The sequence below is a fragment of the Callospermophilus lateralis genome, chromosome 13 (assembly GCF_048772815.1).
Source record: "Callospermophilus lateralis isolate mCalLat2 chromosome 13, mCalLat2.hap1, whole genome shotgun sequence".
In the NCBI taxonomy this organism is placed as follows: Eukaryota; Metazoa; Chordata; class Mammalia; order Rodentia; family Sciuridae; genus Callospermophilus; species Callospermophilus lateralis.
This window is the reverse complement of record NC_135317.1, coordinates 68,966,553-68,985,229: the sequence shown is the minus strand read 5'-3', so window position 1 is coordinate 68,985,229 and position 18,677 is coordinate 68,966,553. Positions and strand designations below refer to the sequence as shown.

Here is an 18,677-nt window from a genome sequence, read left to right as displayed (position 1 = left end):
ATTTAAAAATATTTCCCCCCTTTTTGGCAATACATAATTCAACTAAAATTTTCCACAGTAGCACTGTTGGTTTTAAGGTTGTTTTTTTTAACAGTGCAGAGAAATTTGTAGAAGGGAATAGAAATTCATGGCAGGCAAAGCTGGTCTACTGCTTCCTCCTGCTCTTATTTTTTTTTTTTTAATTCAACAAGCAAATGACTGTTTATGAATTGGCACAGATATATGAGCAAAGGAAGCTAATCCTTCAAACACGATTTCAGGATTATTTATCTCATATCTTTATTTATTCTAATATATTATTCTTTTTCTTTCTAGAACCGCTAACACAGACACAGATTAGATGCTATAACACAGGCAGCAAGAGGGATGAGAAAACAGCAACAGGCTGTCCTGGTGACTGGCAAGAAAGCCAACAGGCCACATCATCTGGTCTTACTCTTGCTCATTATGGGGAACTCTGGGTGAACAATTTAAATCCAAAAAATCCAAAAGGCAGGGGAAAGGGGGACGCCCTGAATCTGTCTTCCTATTGATTGTCTTCATCCAAGTAAGAAAGGTAAGTTTCTGCCCCTTCTCTAGATAATTAGGACAAAATCAGATCGCAACATGGCCTTAAAACACTTTGCCTCTCATGATGTTTCCTAGACATAAAGAAGCTAAAGGTAAGGGAAAAAGTAGATCAATCAAAATTTTGTTGGCTAATTAAAGCCTTAAATATTTAAGTTTCATAAACTTCTGTATCAGATACTCTGAGACAATTAATCAGATTCATTCTTTTATTTTGCTCATTTAAAAAGCATTTTTGTATATTAAACTAATTTATTAAACTCTATCTGTAGCAGTCAATACAAAAAAAAAAAATGTGGAGCTTGTAACTGAGAACATTCCTTCACATAAAGACCAGAACAGATGAACAAGTGGAGAAAAACACATAGTATGTTGAATACTGAAAGTACATAGTCACATGGACCTGGAAAGAGAATTATAGGGGTGCACCTCAAGCCACACCTAGATAAATGATGGTCACATAAGATGGGAAAGCAGCCAGGACATGTCATGACACCGTGACAACATTGCTAAGCAGGGCAGTACCCTTCTATACCGAATCTCCTCTGGTCATGATGCCCTGGTCCCCTCTGCCCTCAAAATGCTAACACAACACTCCACCCAAGTCAGACTACTGAAGATTCATACGTACCAGGGAAGATCGGCTCCAGGTGGGCTGGCGTCTGATGGGGGGTGGCGAATTTGATTGTCTACGTGAAAAGTTGAAAAAATGAGAAAGGCCGTTATTTCTGATCAGATATAAACAGACCAGACAGACAGGGAGAGAGAGAGAGGGAAAACAGACGAGATCAGCAAGACACACCCAAACACGAAGGTTGTTCATTTCTGGATGCTGACCTTTTTCATTCTCCTCTTTATTCTCAAAATGGTTGGGACATCTGATATTGTGTAACAAGTTTTACAAACTGATAATAAAGGAATAAGGCATATTTATAAAGATTCTGAGAGAAATAAGACTGAAAAACATCAGCATTATTATGTATGTTAAAAAGTGGTACTCTTGTTCTCTGGTGTGTGCATAAAATCTTTCATAATAAAAAAGGCAAGAAGAAAAAAATATTTTCAGAATGCTTCCAGCCAAATGATATTTCAAAATAGACAAAATATTTTGTGTATAACCATAAAGAAGCACTTTTATTAAGATAATACATATTAGAAATATTTATCTGACCAGATCGAGTTTTTTGGTTTGGGGAAGAGATTTTGGGGACTGAACCCAGACCATTTTTGGGGACTGAACCCAGGACCTTACACAAGCTGGGCAAATGCTCCACCACTGAGCTAAATCCTAAGCCCCTGATCAGATCCTTTACCGATGGAGAACATAGGTGGATTTTTTTTTTTTTTTTAAAGCAGAGATAAAGGAGAGTGGGAACTAGGATACAATCAAATTCTTCAGAACTGAAATCAAAGGTGCCTTTTGGCAATGGGTCCCAAATGCCATAACAGTATTTTCCCTACTCCTCAGTGTTAATAAAAACAAAACAAAACAAACAAAACCCACAAAGACAGAAGAGTTTTTCATTAAGTTAAAGTTCGTCAATCTAACGGCACTCTCCTTATTCTGAGTGCCACCTTCTCTCTTTGGCAATAAAGTAGCTTTTCTCTTATGATGTAATACTAAATTTTTTAAATAACTGGCCAAATGCAATATCACCAGACTTACGTTAAACACATTCCTCCCATCCTAGGAAGCCCCCCAAAGCTATACTTCCAGGTGACAGTGAGCAGCTCTGCAGAAGCAGAGGCAAAGACAAAGGCAGATCTTGGTGGTTAGCGAGTGGAGAAGGACCCTGGGGAAGGAGGCTGCTGAGGCAATGATATTTCGTAACGCTCCAGAGGGAGGCACCAGGTCTCAGCAGAGCTTGTGCCGAGCTCTGGAAATTATACATAGAATTCAATAGGTATATGGAGAGAAAGACCCACATTTTAATCAGATGAGAGGTGAGGAAACGCCCAAACCATATTAGGAGAAAGGAAGAGTTATTATGGAGGCAGGACAAATACCAGAACTGTGCCTTGGTTTGTAGTCCAATATGCAACATTCGTGAATATTAGAAGGAAAGACCACAAAAGAAATATCGATACGCAGTAAATTCTATAGTAAAGCTATTTGCTGAGAAATGGTTAAATCAGAAGACTACAGTGAAATCTACTATTCAGAACTTTTTTTATTCACCCTACAGAAGACAGCCGTGGAATTCTTGTTAACATCAAGGACGCTCCCACAGGTCAAAGGCAACAGCAGAGTGGAACTGCACAGAGTGACCAGGGAACCTGCTCAAAAGAATGGTGTGTTTGGGGGAGAGGGGCGGGTATGCGAGAACTTGTCCACGAGAAAGACACGGCTGCCTAATTTAAACTCCCCATCAGTCCTTCTGATTTGCCTTTGCCAACTTTGTTGGTGGGCCTAAGTGTATCAGATACACATTTTGACCCCAGCAGTGACCAGTTGCAGTGCTTGGCTTGAAAGAGCCTCCATCACATGGAGAAAAAAGTCTGCCTTGACCTGGGAATCCAGTTCTGAAGCAGCCGCACTCTCCGCAGCACCTGCGCTAGGGCAGCCTCGACCACTCTTGGATGTGCCCACTGTGGGAGTGGAAAAGCAGCTCGTCTCTTGCATTTACATCCCTGACATTCTTTGAACCAAAATTAAACACCTTGGATGCCCAAACTGTGAATGGACTCCGCTGAGGAACGTCTTTTGAAGGCAACTAAGGTAAAGATGAGGATAGAGCGAGCCCCGGCACGCTATCTCCGAGGTCAGGCCCTCATCAGACTCCCCTTTATCATCTTTATTTCCAAATTAAATTAAAAAAAAAAAAAAAAAGACACGCAGATGTGTGACAACGCCGAGCGCCTTCCACATCTTCCTCTAATTACCCTGGCCTCTCATTTGCAGTCAGGTGACATGACCCAGGAGCACACGCAGGGTTAGCCAACTGTGTGAGCGGAACGGGGCTGAGGATGACAGCAGTGTCTTCTCTTTCAAGTTGGCTCACCGCTCCGTTACCCACTTCTGAACATACTCCACATCTGATGCGAAGGGCACCCTGGCAAATTGGGAACTGCTCGGCTCCTCCGAACTCAGAGCCGAGGGTTGGAAGGTACTAATGTGGCCAACCCATCCAGGCAGTCGAGCGCTCGCAGTCAATTTGCGGATCGTTTTCTCTCTAGGCATATGGACTACACGAGACAGTCTTCATCATTAAAGTTCTTTCGCTCCTGCCCGGCTTTAGCCTACTTCTTTGGCTTCTACAAGGATCAAGGGAAAAGAGTAAATGGGAAAAGTGATCTACGCCCTCCCTGGAGCACATGCATTTGATCTGAAAGAGCCTTCTAGAGAGAGGGTGAACTAAACGTGTACTTACTCGGTGCAGATTTTGTTTTGTTTGTAAAACTTGTGCCGTGTAGTAAATAACCGAGAAATATACTTGGCATTTTCGATATCATCCTTGGAAAAAAGAAGAGACAAAGAAAAACAAAATCATTTTGATTAGATGCACACTTTACTAGGATCCTCTAGGCTAGAACACATCCCTCCCTCTCTTCATCTCAAGTATAAAGTGACACATGGGCCAGGAAGCAAATGAACCTGAATTTTCAGTGGCAGCTGTGTCTACAGAGTTCACCAAAGAATGGCAGAAAATGTGAAGGAATTCCTTATGTCCAAGGCACTGGGTCTGCACTGACAAATTGGAATCCTTATCTAATTCTGAACCAAGTCCTTTTAAAATAAATAACTGAATCAAGGCAAAGCATAGAATATAAACACCAGACTTCATTAAATTGGAAACAGTGAGATGCATGAACTGCCCCGGCTCTTGAGGAGGAATCCCAAGTGGAGGTCAATTGCTCAGCTGACTTTGATTAAGCTGGGGCTATGATGGGAATGGAAATCCAGGACAGCCAGCTGAAGAAAATGCAATGTAACATAATAAGGGGTCACTTGATGAGGGCTGCAACTGAAGTTCCAAGGAACAGAGCACAGCAGGCAAGGCTATCACAGTAAATAAGGCACCTAGGAGAGCCCCAAATCTAGAGTCCAGAGTAAGCTTGGAAACCTGCCTTCTTGAGCATGATACTTCACCAGCACTACCCTGAAATGAGTAGCGATAACACTGAGCAAGTATTACAAAGACTCTCTTCAATAAAATATCTTATTCTCTTAAGATAGGGAGAAAAGGAAATGATATTATGAATTGAAAAGTCAAAAGGCACGTTGTTCATTGAACCCTCTCCATCCATTTTGCTTACCGTGTGAAAGAGGGCAGTCTCTTCCTTATTGATGAGCTCCAATAGAATGGTCGACTTGTTGTGAGTGATGTTCCCGATGTCATTCCACCTGGGACAAAAGAAATGCAACTGTGTTTGTCCACAGATGATCCCTGCATTTAGTTCCAGTATGGGAGGGTTCTGTCTGCTACTGTCAAATCACATTTGACAAATTACAGTTTAACTTTTTTAAAAAGTTAAATGTTTCTCAAAGGACAGAAAAAGAAGGAAAAATGCAATGTGTATCTATTTACACAGGCAAAAATTATATGTATATGTAAAATGTATCCAAACACTGATATTCATAAAATATATTTTCCTTTATGAATAGGTATGAGAATAATTTCTATGAGACCTTCGTGGCCCTTTTCCCCCATATTTCCAACCTGCCAAAGCATTTCCCATGGGCCTTGCTCCCATGACCCCTGCTTTGTAGCATAAAAAAGCACAGTATTAAAAAGTCATGTTGCCAAGAGTCTAGACTGAAGACTCCACATGGATTCTGTGTTGCAATGTCCACTACAGCTCAATCATCCCATCGAGAAAAAAACGTGTACGGAATAATACTACTCCATAGTGGTGATCTAGACACGGGTACACACGTGAATGTACACATAAGAGAATTTCCTTCCTCGTCATGGAGACCTTGTCCAAAATGAGATGCAATGAAATAAGCACCAGGCAAGAGAAGACAAGCCAAGCAGTGGCTTTCTTCTTGGAGCCAGTTCACTGTCTACCCTTCATTCAGTTGCAACCTACAATTTCCTGTGCTCTGTACTCCGTCACGCGCCTGTCTGCCCCTTATGCTTCCAGCATCCCCTGCCTGGATAATTCTCCTAAGACTCAATACCGGAATTCCCTCCTCAAAGAAGCCCTTCCTCACTCCTCACCACCCATGTGCAAAGAGAAGAACTTGCTGGAGTCCCTCTATTCACCATCACAATGTGTCTTACATTTTCACTTCCGTGACAGGCTCTCAAAGTAGACCCAACATGGCCCTGTGGGGATTCTGCTTCTTTTATCTGTATGCCAAGCATTGAGTCAACTACCTCACATAGATCACTCAATAAATATTTGCTGAAAGAATGAAATACAGAATGAGGGGTACAACAGTAGTAGAGCACTTGCCTAGCATGCATCAGACCCTGGCTTCCCTCCCCAGAACCTTAAAAATAAAAAATAAATAAAAAATGTGAAAAGTAATACTATGGCCTCTCATCTGTACAGAGAAGGATTCTTATACCCACTCTAAAGCAAACAAGGAAGCTATTTCTCCTCCTACTTTAGGGAAGAGGCCATTTAGATGCGACTGAGTCTGACTCAGCCATTCACTCTGCTGGTCAGGGAGGGATGAGTTCTTTACCTGGGGTTTCCAGATTCCCAGTTTCTAGCCGTCTTTCCATTATACCAGCCAAACTGTGTTTAACACATGTGCTGTGGCACGACTCTACTGTGCTCAGCCCAGGGTGCTGCCACCTCCACCAGATTCTAGCTACATGAACTCACGGCTACATGCTCCTCAAGAGACAAGAGATTGGGTTTCCTCTGGCTCCATTCCTTCAAAGCAACTGCCAAAACTCAACACTCTGCTCTACCACAATTTACTCGGTGGCACAGTGAACATGACACTAGTAGAAGTCACATACTGTAGGGGCTTCAAGAAAAGGGCAATATCTAGAAGCAGTTCCGAAGGGAACAGCAAAACCTGTGAGTGGCTTAGGCTCATCACACTTCGATACTGCTATTCTTTTTCATCTCATCCCAATAGCTATTGTGTAGGACTGGTATACTTCCTTTCTGTAGGATAAATGAGAAACTGAAACGTCAGTTTAACTTGGAGAACTCTTGGGACAAAATGTCTAGACAGCTTTGAAAGGGCACAAAAATTTATAGTTATCATTCTGTGATTATTCCCATACTTTATTCAGTTGATTTACACTTTGTTACAGGTGTATAGAGTTGACTCTGAATATGTTCAAAAGTCAAAAATTATATTCTGTTCCAAGCTGTGAAGATCTCTCTCCTCATTCTAGTTTCACTAATGTCTCTATTCAAAGAATAAATTTTTTTAAAAAAAGCCATAACAATAATGGCAGGGTATGGACCTTGGGAAACAAAAGCAATCAAGAAGGTTTTGAATGGAAATCAATCTCAAAATGCTGTAACAGTTGAGACAGAGAGTACGTGGTTGGTCAAGATTCACTTCCAGAAGTGGGCTGTGCTTTGCCTCTGACAGCTGTCTTTGGTCATCTGCCTTAAATGCAGAGCTCTGCCTATCAGACGCACATACAGGAAAGCTGCTCTTCCAGTAAGCAATGAGCCATACTGCCCTTGTAAATAAAAGCAAGCTTGCCAACGTTATAATAGAATCTATTGGCACCAATACCAAGAACAAGGTCATGGATATAAAATGGGACATGGGTACACCACCATATCCCTACATTGAAACTATTTGTGTTAAGTAGAAAAGAGGCTTCAAGTGTCAAAATAACTTTCAAAAACTACCAAAGTATTTAAATTTGTTATAGTAAATTGAATGCTTTTTAAGGTACATTTTTACAAATAATGCCCTTGCATTACTATAAAAGTTAGTTTGCACCCTTCAACTCATGGGGTTAGGTAGAGGGTGCAGAACAAGGGAAGAAGTCAGTTTTCTTTTTTTTTTTTTTTTTGTAGTTGTAAACAATAACTTTATTTTATTTAGTTTATGGGGTGCTGAGGATCGAAACCAGGGCCTTGCACATCCGAGATGAGCACTCCACCACTAAGCCATAACCTCAGCCCCAGGAAGAAGTCAGTTTTCATCCAACAAGTGATCATGGATAGTCTCCACAAAAATAACTGTCAAGAGATGATCTGAGTTGGGCGCAGTGGCACATGCTTATATTCCCAGCAGCTCGGGAGGCTGAGGCAGGAGGATCACAAGTTCAAAGCCAGATTCCACAAAAGTAAGGTGCTAAGCAACTCAATGTGACCCTGTCTCTAAATAAAATACAAAATAGGGCTGGGGATGTGGCTCAGTGGTCGAGTGTCCCTGGGTTCAATCCCTGGTACCTCACCCCACTTCACTCCCTGCAAAAAGAGATGATCTGGAGAGCTGATTCCAACCATAGAGTTTAGTTCCACTGTTCCGACTCAGTGGGATTCAATGATGCATTTTCTGGAGTCAGGGGGGAAGAAGGGGTTTCCCCTCCTGAATGAGGCTTTCAGGAAAAGTGAGATGAATTTTACCATAACTGTGTGAATCCCATAAAGAAATGATCTTATGAGTTGACAAAAGCTCAACTCTGATCCACAGTCTGGCTCTTAACTCATGTGGGTAATTTAACAGCTGATGTACTTGTCAAGAATCTCTCACAGAAGAAAAGGAAAAAGAGGGGTTGGCAAATAAGATTACCTATATATTACTGCTTGTCTTCCAATTCTGTTTCTCACAAAGATCCCCATAAAGAAAATGCCAAGGTGCGTACTGTTTCCATGATTGTCCTGCATTAAAAAAAAACACACACACACACAAAAAAAAACTTATTAGGATCCGTGTGCATTGCAGAACTATTCACATCAGGCAAAACAGGGAATCAACCTAGTTGTTCATTAATGAATGAGTGCATAAAGAAAATGTGGTTTATACACAACGGGATATTATGTAGTCTTAGAAAAGAGAAGGAAACCCTGTCATTTGAAACAACATGGGTGAATGTGGAGGACATTATATTAAGTAAATCAAATCAGGCACAGAAAAACAAATACAGCATCTCACTTAGATTTAGAATCTACTAAAGTTAAGCTCATCAAAGAAGAGAGCAAGTCAGGTGCGGTGGCGCACACCTGTAATCCCAGTGACTAGGGAGGCTAAGGTAGGAGGAATGAAAGTTCAAAGTCAGCCTCAGCAATTTAGCAAGGCCCTAAGCAACTTAGTAAGACCCTGTCTCTAAGTAGAAAATAAAAAGGGTGGGGATGTGGCTCAGTGGTTAAGTACCTCAGGTTCAATCGCTAGTGGGGGGGAGGGGAGGGGGGAAGGGGGGAGGGGGAGGGGGAGTTGGAAGGGAGAGAAAGGAAGGGTGATTACCGGAGACTAAAGAGAGGAAAGGGTATTGGGAGATGTTGGCCCAAGGACACAAAATTTAAATTACATTGGATTTAAAATTTCATGCTGTCTCTAGTTAGTAACAATGCACTGTATTCTTGAAAGTCCATTAGAGAGAAGATTTTAAGTATATTTTGAAGAATTGAATTTTCAGTAGAACCCCCTGCCCCCCATTTTGCCTGCCCCGAGGTAGCAAACTTACATCTCTTGGAGCCCTACTGTGTGTCTTTACATCGGAGCTTGGTTCTTTCCATGGAGAACCTCATTTCCTCAACACTGGGCTATTTTCTTAAATTACTCCCTCCCCTTTCCTCTGTTGACTGTTTTTAGAACCTGCATCATTCAGACATTAGACATCCTAGAAAAGATCTCTAATTCTTTTATCTCTGGTCTCCCAATTTTTATTACTTTGGATTTCCTGGTGAGCTTTTCTCAATTTTCTTTTTCAACCTATTAAGTATTCCATTTCTAATATTATAAATTTCGGAGAGTTTTTAACTTTCTAAATTTTTGTTTTCTAATTTTCCTTTTTATAAGCACCCTGTTCCTTTAAGACGATTTTTTTTTTTTTTTAAATTCTGAGACCTTGGAGGTAGTACTCTAAACAGGGGGTTCTTCTCCCTGATTATCTGCTTCTTACGGACCACTTTATTCTCATCATGTCAGCCTCTGCCACTCCTATTAGGAATGTAAAGTGGGTGACGCTGGCGCTTTGCACTGGCAAGGGTATGCTTAACCCTGGATGGGAACTTGCGAGCACAGGAAGAGCCTGTATATGACTATCAGGTGAGCTGAGGGACCTGTGTTGGGGAATCCCAAATATCTGATCTTCAGTCTGGTTTCTTGATGAAGTCAGGTGCTTCCAGTCTCCTGCTAGGGAGACTCTTGCTGCCAGAGCTCTGAGAGTAGAATGGGAACAAGGCTCAATATCTAGTAGATAAACTGTCACTCAGTCCCCTGCTTGCAGTGGATGGGGAGGTCCTCTTTCTAGGGCACAGTAAGGGACATGTGCAACTAGACCAAGGCCACTTGCCCCAAAGAAGAAAGAATCCCTTCTCATGATCCTGTCTCAACCTACCCACCAAAGCTTTGCTAGCATAGGAGTCTCTAGCAGGGATAGAGCAAGTAGGAAAGACAACCACTGTTTGCAAAAGCAGGGAAGAATGTTAAGAGAGAAAAAACTGGGGAGGAAGAAAGAACTGTCTTGGTAATGACAGGAAGTTAAAAGGCAAGTTATAGTAAATAAAAATACATGTGGGAAAAGATCAGGAGTCGGGATGGAAGGAGATGGAAAAATTCTACCAAAAGACTTCCCTGGCACCTTTCCAATAGGTCCACACTGGAGTCTGGTGATGATGGGGATAAGGGAAGAGCAGTTACAGGACGGGGAAGGGGATGAAAAAACACAGAAGGGATGCCCCAGAATGCTGGGGGTGCTGTACTAGTCAAAAAAAATAAATAAAAGTTCTGCATCCAACTGAACAAAGCTTGGAAAATCCAGATTCTGTCTTTGCCAGCCCAGAAGCACCCTTCTCCATGGTCAATGCCGTGACAATACAGGAGCCACTCAGGTAGCAGCTACATCTTTATTTGTGGAGGAGAAGCAGGGGCAGAGCTGTCAGGAAGTGGACTGGCACCCTTCCAGCCCTGGAATGTTTCCAGGAACTGCATGTGGAAAAGCCCACACTAAATGGAAGTGTCTTCCCCAGGATGTAGTATGACACGCTTTCAACTTCTTTGGGTGCTAAGGACCTGTACTAACCAGAAGGGCCTATGGCACCCCTCACTCTCTTTCCCTGCACGTTTTCCTGTCTGCTTTTAAAACTGATTTTAGGGCTGGGGTTGTGGCCCAGTGGTAGAGTGCTCACCTATTATGCACAAGGCAATGAGTTTGATCCTCAGCACCACATACATGTAAATAAAATAATGATATTGTGTCCACCTAAAACTTAAGAATATTAAAAAAAAAAACTAATTTCAGGGCTCATTACATCACCAACCCCACTGGTCTTGCTGTTCCCACCCACCATCTTGGGTTACTAGGTATCAAATGATCTGTAGATGGTCACCTCAGTCATGGACAGTCATGTGGGGGAAACCCCAGCAGTGCAGCCGAGTTATACCCACCTGACAATGAGTCAGAGGTAGGCCAACTGTCCCTTTTGGTTCACTAAAGAATCTATTAAAAAGAGCGCAGAAGCCCACACAGTGGATTTCAACACTACCTCCACTGTGTCTACGTCCCACAGTTCAGAATTACTAAAAACAAACAAGAAAATGACTGCAACAACAAAACTCCTAACTTCCAAGCACTGAGAAGTCAGTTTTCTAGCAATGGAGAAAAGTTTACTGATTTCTGAATGACCCAAAATATCATGACTCTATATGGGCTGCTGAAATGTAAGTGGGATGCAGATGGCTTCATAAGGCATTATCGCATGGAAAGTGGATTACAACCCTACGAAGGGCAGCCATTAGAGAAGCAAAAGAAAATTAAACAGATCTAAAAAAGAGCCATTTAGCCCTTTTCAAAAGCTGCGACCACCCTGCTCGATTCTACTTGATGCACATGGGCAGTTCTCATTAAGGCAAATTGCAAATGTGCAACAGAGGGGGAACAGAACACATATAAAACAGCCAGTGGAGCCAGTCTGGAGTGAAATGTTTGTGCCGGAATTGCAGGCATCTCCCAAATTGCTGGAATGTGCCAGTTGATAGAACTCCATTTTTTGAAAAGTCGGTCAGCAGAGAGAGGAAAATGAGTGCAGATTACAGGCTTAGCTCTATAAGTGACCATGCACCAGGAACCCTGACCACACCCACTTGAAGACATGGATCTGTTGAAGAGGATGCGATGTGCTATTTTCTAGGTATAGTTTCCACAAAGCACCAAAAGGGCTGGAAACCCACAATGGAGAGCTCTGTAGAGCTACAGAATAAAATGCACTCCATATAGGAAATGTTTTATTCTAGTTCACTGTCAATTATCCTTTATATTCATTCAAGGAAAAGCAACAGGCACTGGGAAGAAAACTATTAGCCAGAGTCTCTGTCGATACACACATGACATGAGCTACTTGTCCCACTGAGACTAAATACAGTCTCTGTACCTTCCAGGAGCCTGATCAGCTGATGCATGATACTCAGATGGTTGTCTTGACAAATGAGGTATTCTGCTGACCATGGAAATCTTCAAAATCTCTTAGCTAAGAATAAGTGTTTGCTTTACCAAAAGTAAAGGGGACTTGCCAATTAATGCCATGTAGCAACAAGAAGGACAAGCCATGCTGGTCCACTGCTATCAACACTGGCTTTTCCAAATACCTGCACAGTTCTGAAAAGGCTGAAGCAAGAAATGGGGCGTGACACGCTACCTTCACAGGGAAGACTTCCTGTCCAAATCCATCCAGACGTTCCACTTCATTGATGTACATTAGCTCAGCTTCTGCTGGCAGGACTCCACTACAATGAAAATAGCATTAAAGGAGGAAATGGTGAAGGGCCACAAAGTCAGTGGAACTTCCTACCTTCCTGATGGCAAATTCCAGAGCTGTGGTTTAGCTCTAGTTTCTGGGAAGAGCAATCATCACCTGACTGTGAGGGTACGGTACATTACTGGTGATTCATTAACACAGCCCCTGGTAGCCTTTTACTCAACAGGGACAATAAGCGGGGGGGGGGGGGGGGGGTGTAAAGTATTTAATTAAGAGTCACAGCCCTGAAAACATTAAATAATTATTCCAGACATCCTTGTGAATAATATTCCTTGCTTTAAAAACAAGGTCTCCCCACCAAGTTGAAAAAATTTCTACTTAAAAGGAAAGAAAAAAAATTTTTTTTTTTTAGGGTTTATGATGATTTACTTGAGGGTGATATTTGGGGAGCCAAGAGGCCAAGATATAATACTGCCTGGGTTCTCAAGAGTTTTCAAGGTTGGATGGAAAAGATGTCTGTTGTCTACTGGTCCAGCACAGCTCCAAGGAACCCTGTTACCAAACACTCAGTGAAGTCAGTCTCCCTCCTCTTCCCTCTTGATCTTCACCTTCCCACCCAGCATGGCACTTGGCTCCATGCTCAGAGCAGGCAGCGCTGGGCTTTTCCCCATGTGGCAACAGATTTTGAGGAGGTTCAAAGACAGGAACTTTGCTGGGTAATGACTCCACCTCTATGTGGAATTTCAGTGAGAAGGCGGAGGAGGAAGAGAAGGAGAAGGAAGAGGAGGAGGAAGCAAGGAGGTGAAGAAGAGAGCAAAGGAGGAGGAGAAAGGGAGGAGAAGGAAAGAACAAAGACGGGAAGGAATGGAAGGAGGAAGGAAGGAAGGAAGGAAAAGGAACAAAGAAGAACAGGAAGGGGAAGGAGGGGTTTTCAAGACCTCAGGAAAGTTCAGAGTTGAGTCACACAGTAGAAGAAACAGACCATGCTGACCAAGGCCAGGGGTGGGGTGGGGAGATGAAGGTGCCCTGTCTGATGTCAGTGGGTGTCTGCTGGCTGGGGAGCCCTGGGCCCTCTGCCTCCTCACCTGTGAGCTTTATGTTCTTGGGCCACTTTCTGGGTCAGCTCTTCTAGAACAGCCTCTTCCAGGGCCAAATCCTAGAGAAGTAGAAAACAGGTCCAGAGGGTATAAGCAATGGTCATTTTGCTTGCAAACCATAAAAGTTCCTTATTTTAGAGCAACACTCCAACATATAGGCACAGGCAGTGATGTCCTTTCTCAATAGTGGACTCCTAAAGCTCAGGAAATAATGCCAAGAATTAAAAATCTTGAATTAAAAGCATTGAATTAAAAATCTTCTGCACACTGAAAAAGGAAAGAAGAGCATGAAGACAATGCCTACAGAATGGGAGAAAATCTTTGCCAGTTATTCTTCAGAGAGAGGATTAAAATCCAGAATATTAAAAGAACCCAATAACTTGACACCAAAAAACAAAATGACCCAATCAAAAAATGGGCAATTGGCCAGGCAAGGTGCCGCATGTCTGTAATGCCAGTGGCTTGGAAGGCTGAGGCAGGAGAATCTCAAGGTCAAAGCCAGCCTCAGCAACAGTGAGTTGAAACCCTGTCTCTAAATTAAATACAAAGTAGGGCTGGGGATGTGGCTGAGTGGTTGAGTGCCCATGAGTTCAATTCCTGATAAAAATAAATGGGCAAATGAACTAAATGGACATTTCTCAAAAGAAATAAAAATGGCCAACAAATATATTTAAAGAAACGTTCAATATTCTTAGCTATCGGGGAAATGTAAATCAAAACAACAATGAGATTTCATCGCACCCTGATCAGAATGGCAATCATTAAGAATACAAATAATAAATTCTGGCAAGGATGAAGGGGAAAAGAAACACTTGTTCACTGCTGGTGGAACTGTGTATGGTACGATCACTATGGAAATCAATATGGAGGTTACTCCAAAGACTAGGAATGGAACCACCATATAAACCAGTTATATCATTGCTTAATATTTATCCAAAAGCACTCAGGTCAGTATACTGCATATACATGCACACCCGATATAGCAGCACAATTCACAATAGCCAAGCTATGGAAACAGCCTAACAGATAAATGAGTAAAGAAAATATGGTATATATACAATAGTGTCTTTGCTATAAAGAACAAAATTACATTATTTGGAGAAAAATAGATGGAATGGGAGAACATCATGTTAAGTGAAATAAGTCAGACTCAGAAAGCCAGGAGTAGCATGTTTTCCCTCATATGTAGAAGCTAAAGAAAAAAGGAGAAAAATGCATCTTATGAAAACAGAAGGGAAACCAGTAGATTAGAGGAAAGGAATGGGGGTGGGGAAGAGGAAAGGAATAACGAAGGTATAGGGGAATGAAATGGACCAAATTATGTTATGTGTACAAGTGTTACAATAAATGTCACAATAAATTCCACTATTATGAATAATTATAATGTAGCAATTAACAAAACTTTTTAAAAAAAATTCCCTGTTTTAGAATATCACCTAACTAGCCTTACTTTCTCAATCTCTCCTTTACTCCTGCAAAAGCAAGGCCTGTAACGTTGAGGACTGAGCTGTGATTCCTACTGTTGTGAAATGGCTTTCCACTGTAACTTAGGTTATTTCAAGGTGTCATTTGGATTACCATCTAAATTCTCTAAGACTCAGGAATAATTCTTTCTTCATTTACCTTTTTCCCTATCTGTCTATCTCTCAAATATACTTTCATCAGAATTGCTTGGTATGTACTTATGTATTTTTAATAATTAGGGTGCAGAGTTTCTAAGCCACCATCCTTTCAAAAGGTGAACTCAGGTAGGCACTGGTGCAGACCTATGTGTCCACTTCTAAAATACCACAGACTCACTCAGACCTCATGAAGGCAGAGCCAGCTGATGGCACTGTTACTGGACGGTCACAGGAGGGAGGCAGTCATGACGGCTGAAAAGTCTCAAGAGCATTCAGTAAGACAACAGGCAAGGAGCCAACCAGTCAGTGTCTCAACCACCTGGGATCCATGCTGGTGAGCACCACCAAGCTATGGAGGAGAGGGCAGAAGGGACTCAGCTGAGTCCTGATGAGGGCACCCTGAGGCTCATGATATTGGAGGTGCAGAGTAGGGGCTCATATTTTTACAGAGATCATATAAAGTGCCTCAAACCCTTCTTTCGAAAATACCATTTATATAGAGATTTACCTTCCCATTTAACAACTGTTCGTGGATGAAACACCACCCCCCAAAACATACACTTCAAACTGTAAGAAATATTCCATCTCAAAACATTGAAGTGTGAAAAAAATGATATTTTTAAAAGTGGGAAATGAGGATGTAAATATATCCTGGAAATTTTATAGCTCAGCAGATTCTGAGATTCCATAGCTCACGAGAGAGTCCTTAGAGAAGACAGAGGGAACCAGCAGGGCTCTTATTTTTCACACCTACTGATTAACTTGCTGTCTCCTGCTTAGCCTTCCCACTAAATTGATGAGTCCACAATGAGAAATGAGCTCAATGCTTTCAGCTTTATGTCGTGGATGAACAAAGATATCACAAGGCTTAGAAACTTAGCTGTGTGTGTGCATCTCGGTATCAAGTTTTCGTCTCCAATATGATATTAATTTTGAAAAGCTAGTGAAAGATATGTGGCAACAGAATAGACCAGGGGTAAGTGGAGATCAAAAAAGGTTCCATTAAACCTCCACTTCCTAGTTTTATAAAAGAAAAAGCCCAAAGGAACCCCTCTGCTATTGTACTCCACTGCCTCCACCTGCGCTTGGGGCCTCCCTGAGGCCTGCGCCCCACCAGAGAAATGTGCGAGAGTGGCCCTGGGTGAATGAGAGACGGCAGAGTGAGTGCCTTACGCAGCTGCACACCTGTGGAGCGCCTGTGTACTTAACTTTGTTCTTTTTTCTGCTGAAGAAATGCCATTTGACAAATTCAGTAACTTTGTAAGATCAAACAGGGCTATTCATCCTATCTTCCCTCCCCCACCAAAGGAATGCATTCTTCTCTTTGAAAGCTCTGGTGGAATCAAGCAGAAAGTTTACAACCTTCCATGGCTCCCCACTGCCTCCTCAATTAGGTCAACAGCTGAGCCCTGCTATCGCACCATTCTTCAACATGACCCAGCCTTTCCTTCTAGATCTCCTCCCCCAAGGGTTTAGGGCCTCAGGCCACCTCCTGTTGGAATACAAACTGCTTTTAGATCTCTGTTCGTGCTCATGTCTACCCTTTTTTGGAAGAACCATCCAGTCCCACCACAGCGTGTGACATGTCACATTGTCCTTCACATCCCGTCTCGGCAATCCTTGCCCTCCACAGGGCTTTCCTGCTTCCCCCACTGGAAGTAGCCTCTCTCACCCCAGACCTGTCTGTGTGTCTCTTACCTTCTGCCTGCTGCGTTTCTAACACAGTCATTTGTGTACCCATTCCTTATTCTTGTCTCCCTCTACTAGATTTAGGCCCCTCAAGGGCAATGATTCCTCTTCATATCACTTACAGAGTCTGTCAGCGCTTTTCCAGAGCGACAACTTATAAGTTCTCCACACAGAGACAATGATCAATAAATGTTCAGTGAACGCACTACTTAGAGTGTAAGTTTCATACTATGAGACAAGAGTTTTTGATTATGCAAAGCTGGTTAGTGATCATTTGTACCTTCTGCCTTTCCTCGGCTCACATTTCAAAATGCAAACAGTGCCAGGCACAGGGGCATGTGCCTATCATCCCAGGTACTTTGGCATCTGAGGCAGGAGGAGCACAAGTTCCAGGCCAGCCTTGTGTCAAAACAAAAATGGCTGGGGATATGGCTCAGTGACAGAGTACTCCTGGCTTCAATGCCCAGTATCACACACAGACACACAGACACACACACACACACACACACACACACACACAATGCACACAGTGATTTTACCTGGAAAGCGCACTCTTTAACATCCTTATGTTTGCCTACATAAAGATATAAAGATACAAGAATTATGCTAACAATGACAGGACAACTGAATACACAGTTACTGAGAATCTCACCTGTGCCAAATTAGGTACTTCACGTTCATTTTTTTCTTTGAATGCTCACAAAGGGATTAGCTTTGTTAGCTTTATTTTATTTTATTATATCTTTTTAAAATATTTATTTAATTGTAGATGAACACACAATATCTGTTTTTTTAATTTGTTTTTTATGTGGTGCTGAGGATTGAACCCAGGGCCTCATACATGCAAGGCAAGCACTTTACCACTGAGCTACAGTCTCAGCCCTGTTTGGCTTCATTTTAGATGAGGAAAATGAGACTTAGAAAGCTACCGTGCCCAAGGTGGGCTGTGAGTGGCTCAGTCAGGATGTGGGCACAGCACGGCTTGGCAACTCTGCTGAGAAATTTCTGACCGCCGACCGCAGTGCACGCAGGACACAGGACACAACATGGCAGGGCAGGGTGGGGATGTGCAGGGAGCAATGAAAGAAGATGGCTACAGGCAGAGGCCTGGGAACATTTGCAACTCAGACATATACTCTGACGACAATCAGTTTGTGCCACATCATCTTGGGCACTGTCCAAGAGGACTGTGTGGGATGGTGAGAATGTTCATATCTGAGCTTTCCAACACAGTTAGCCACTAGGCAGCCAATGCTACCAAGGAGCTGATTTTTAACTTTATTTAACTTTAAATTTGAATATAAATATGCACCAGGAGCTAGCAGCTCCCATCCAGAAGAGAGCTATTTGAGAACCCAAAAATACTAATGTCAGGATCTGTCTGCCCACTGGTGAGATGTGTGGAGTCCAGGCTGTTTCAGTAGATTATCTGCTCAGAGCCCAGTAAGGAATGAATCTCCAAAAGGAAGCATGGTGCACAAAACAACAAAACTTACTCTCTTGACTGCTTCCCAACACCTGTCAAAGCATCTTACAAACTCATCAATCTCATGCTGGCAATTACTTTTGCAAACTCTGGCAACCTAACCTGGTCTCTTCCTTCAGATAATGCGAATATGTCTTTTAATAAGATTGGGGTGAAAAAAATGCAGAAAATGCTCAACCCTCCATGATCAACTACTTCGTCTGACATAAAACTGACACTCTTAAAATCTGAGCTCACATCAAGCATGACGATAAATATCCCAATGAACTTCTGCAATATCAGAGGTTCATTTAAGCATACTGACATTAAATCCTATGAAGAACTTGTCTGCTAAGTAACTGCTAATCTCTTTGAATGGAAGTTGATAGAATGGGTAGAATTATTAATACATTAATAAAAGCAGGCATAAAGATATTACTG

General features: G+C 42.2%; 1 protein-coding gene across 1 annotated transcript in view; it reads right to left on the bottom strand.

Moving 5' to 3' along the window:
• Positions 1–18,677, bottom strand: part of Ptpn14 (protein tyrosine phosphatase non-receptor type 14) — a 174,697-nt gene that overhangs the window by 34,125 nt on the left and 121,895 nt on the right. Inside the window, exons 6-11 of the mRNA XM_076832419.1 lie at positions 13,449–13,519; positions 12,304–12,391; positions 8,240–8,328; positions 4,825–4,912; positions 3,939–4,021; positions 1,199–1,256 (exon numbers count right to left, since the gene is read on the bottom strand). Coding sequence (XP_076688534.1) covers positions 1,199–1,256; positions 3,939–4,021; positions 4,825–4,912; positions 8,240–8,328; positions 12,304–12,391; positions 13,449–13,519 — 477 coding nt within the window. The remainder of the gene's footprint in view (positions 1–1,198; positions 1,257–3,938; positions 4,022–4,824; positions 4,913–8,239; positions 8,329–12,303; positions 12,392–13,448; positions 13,520–18,677) is intronic.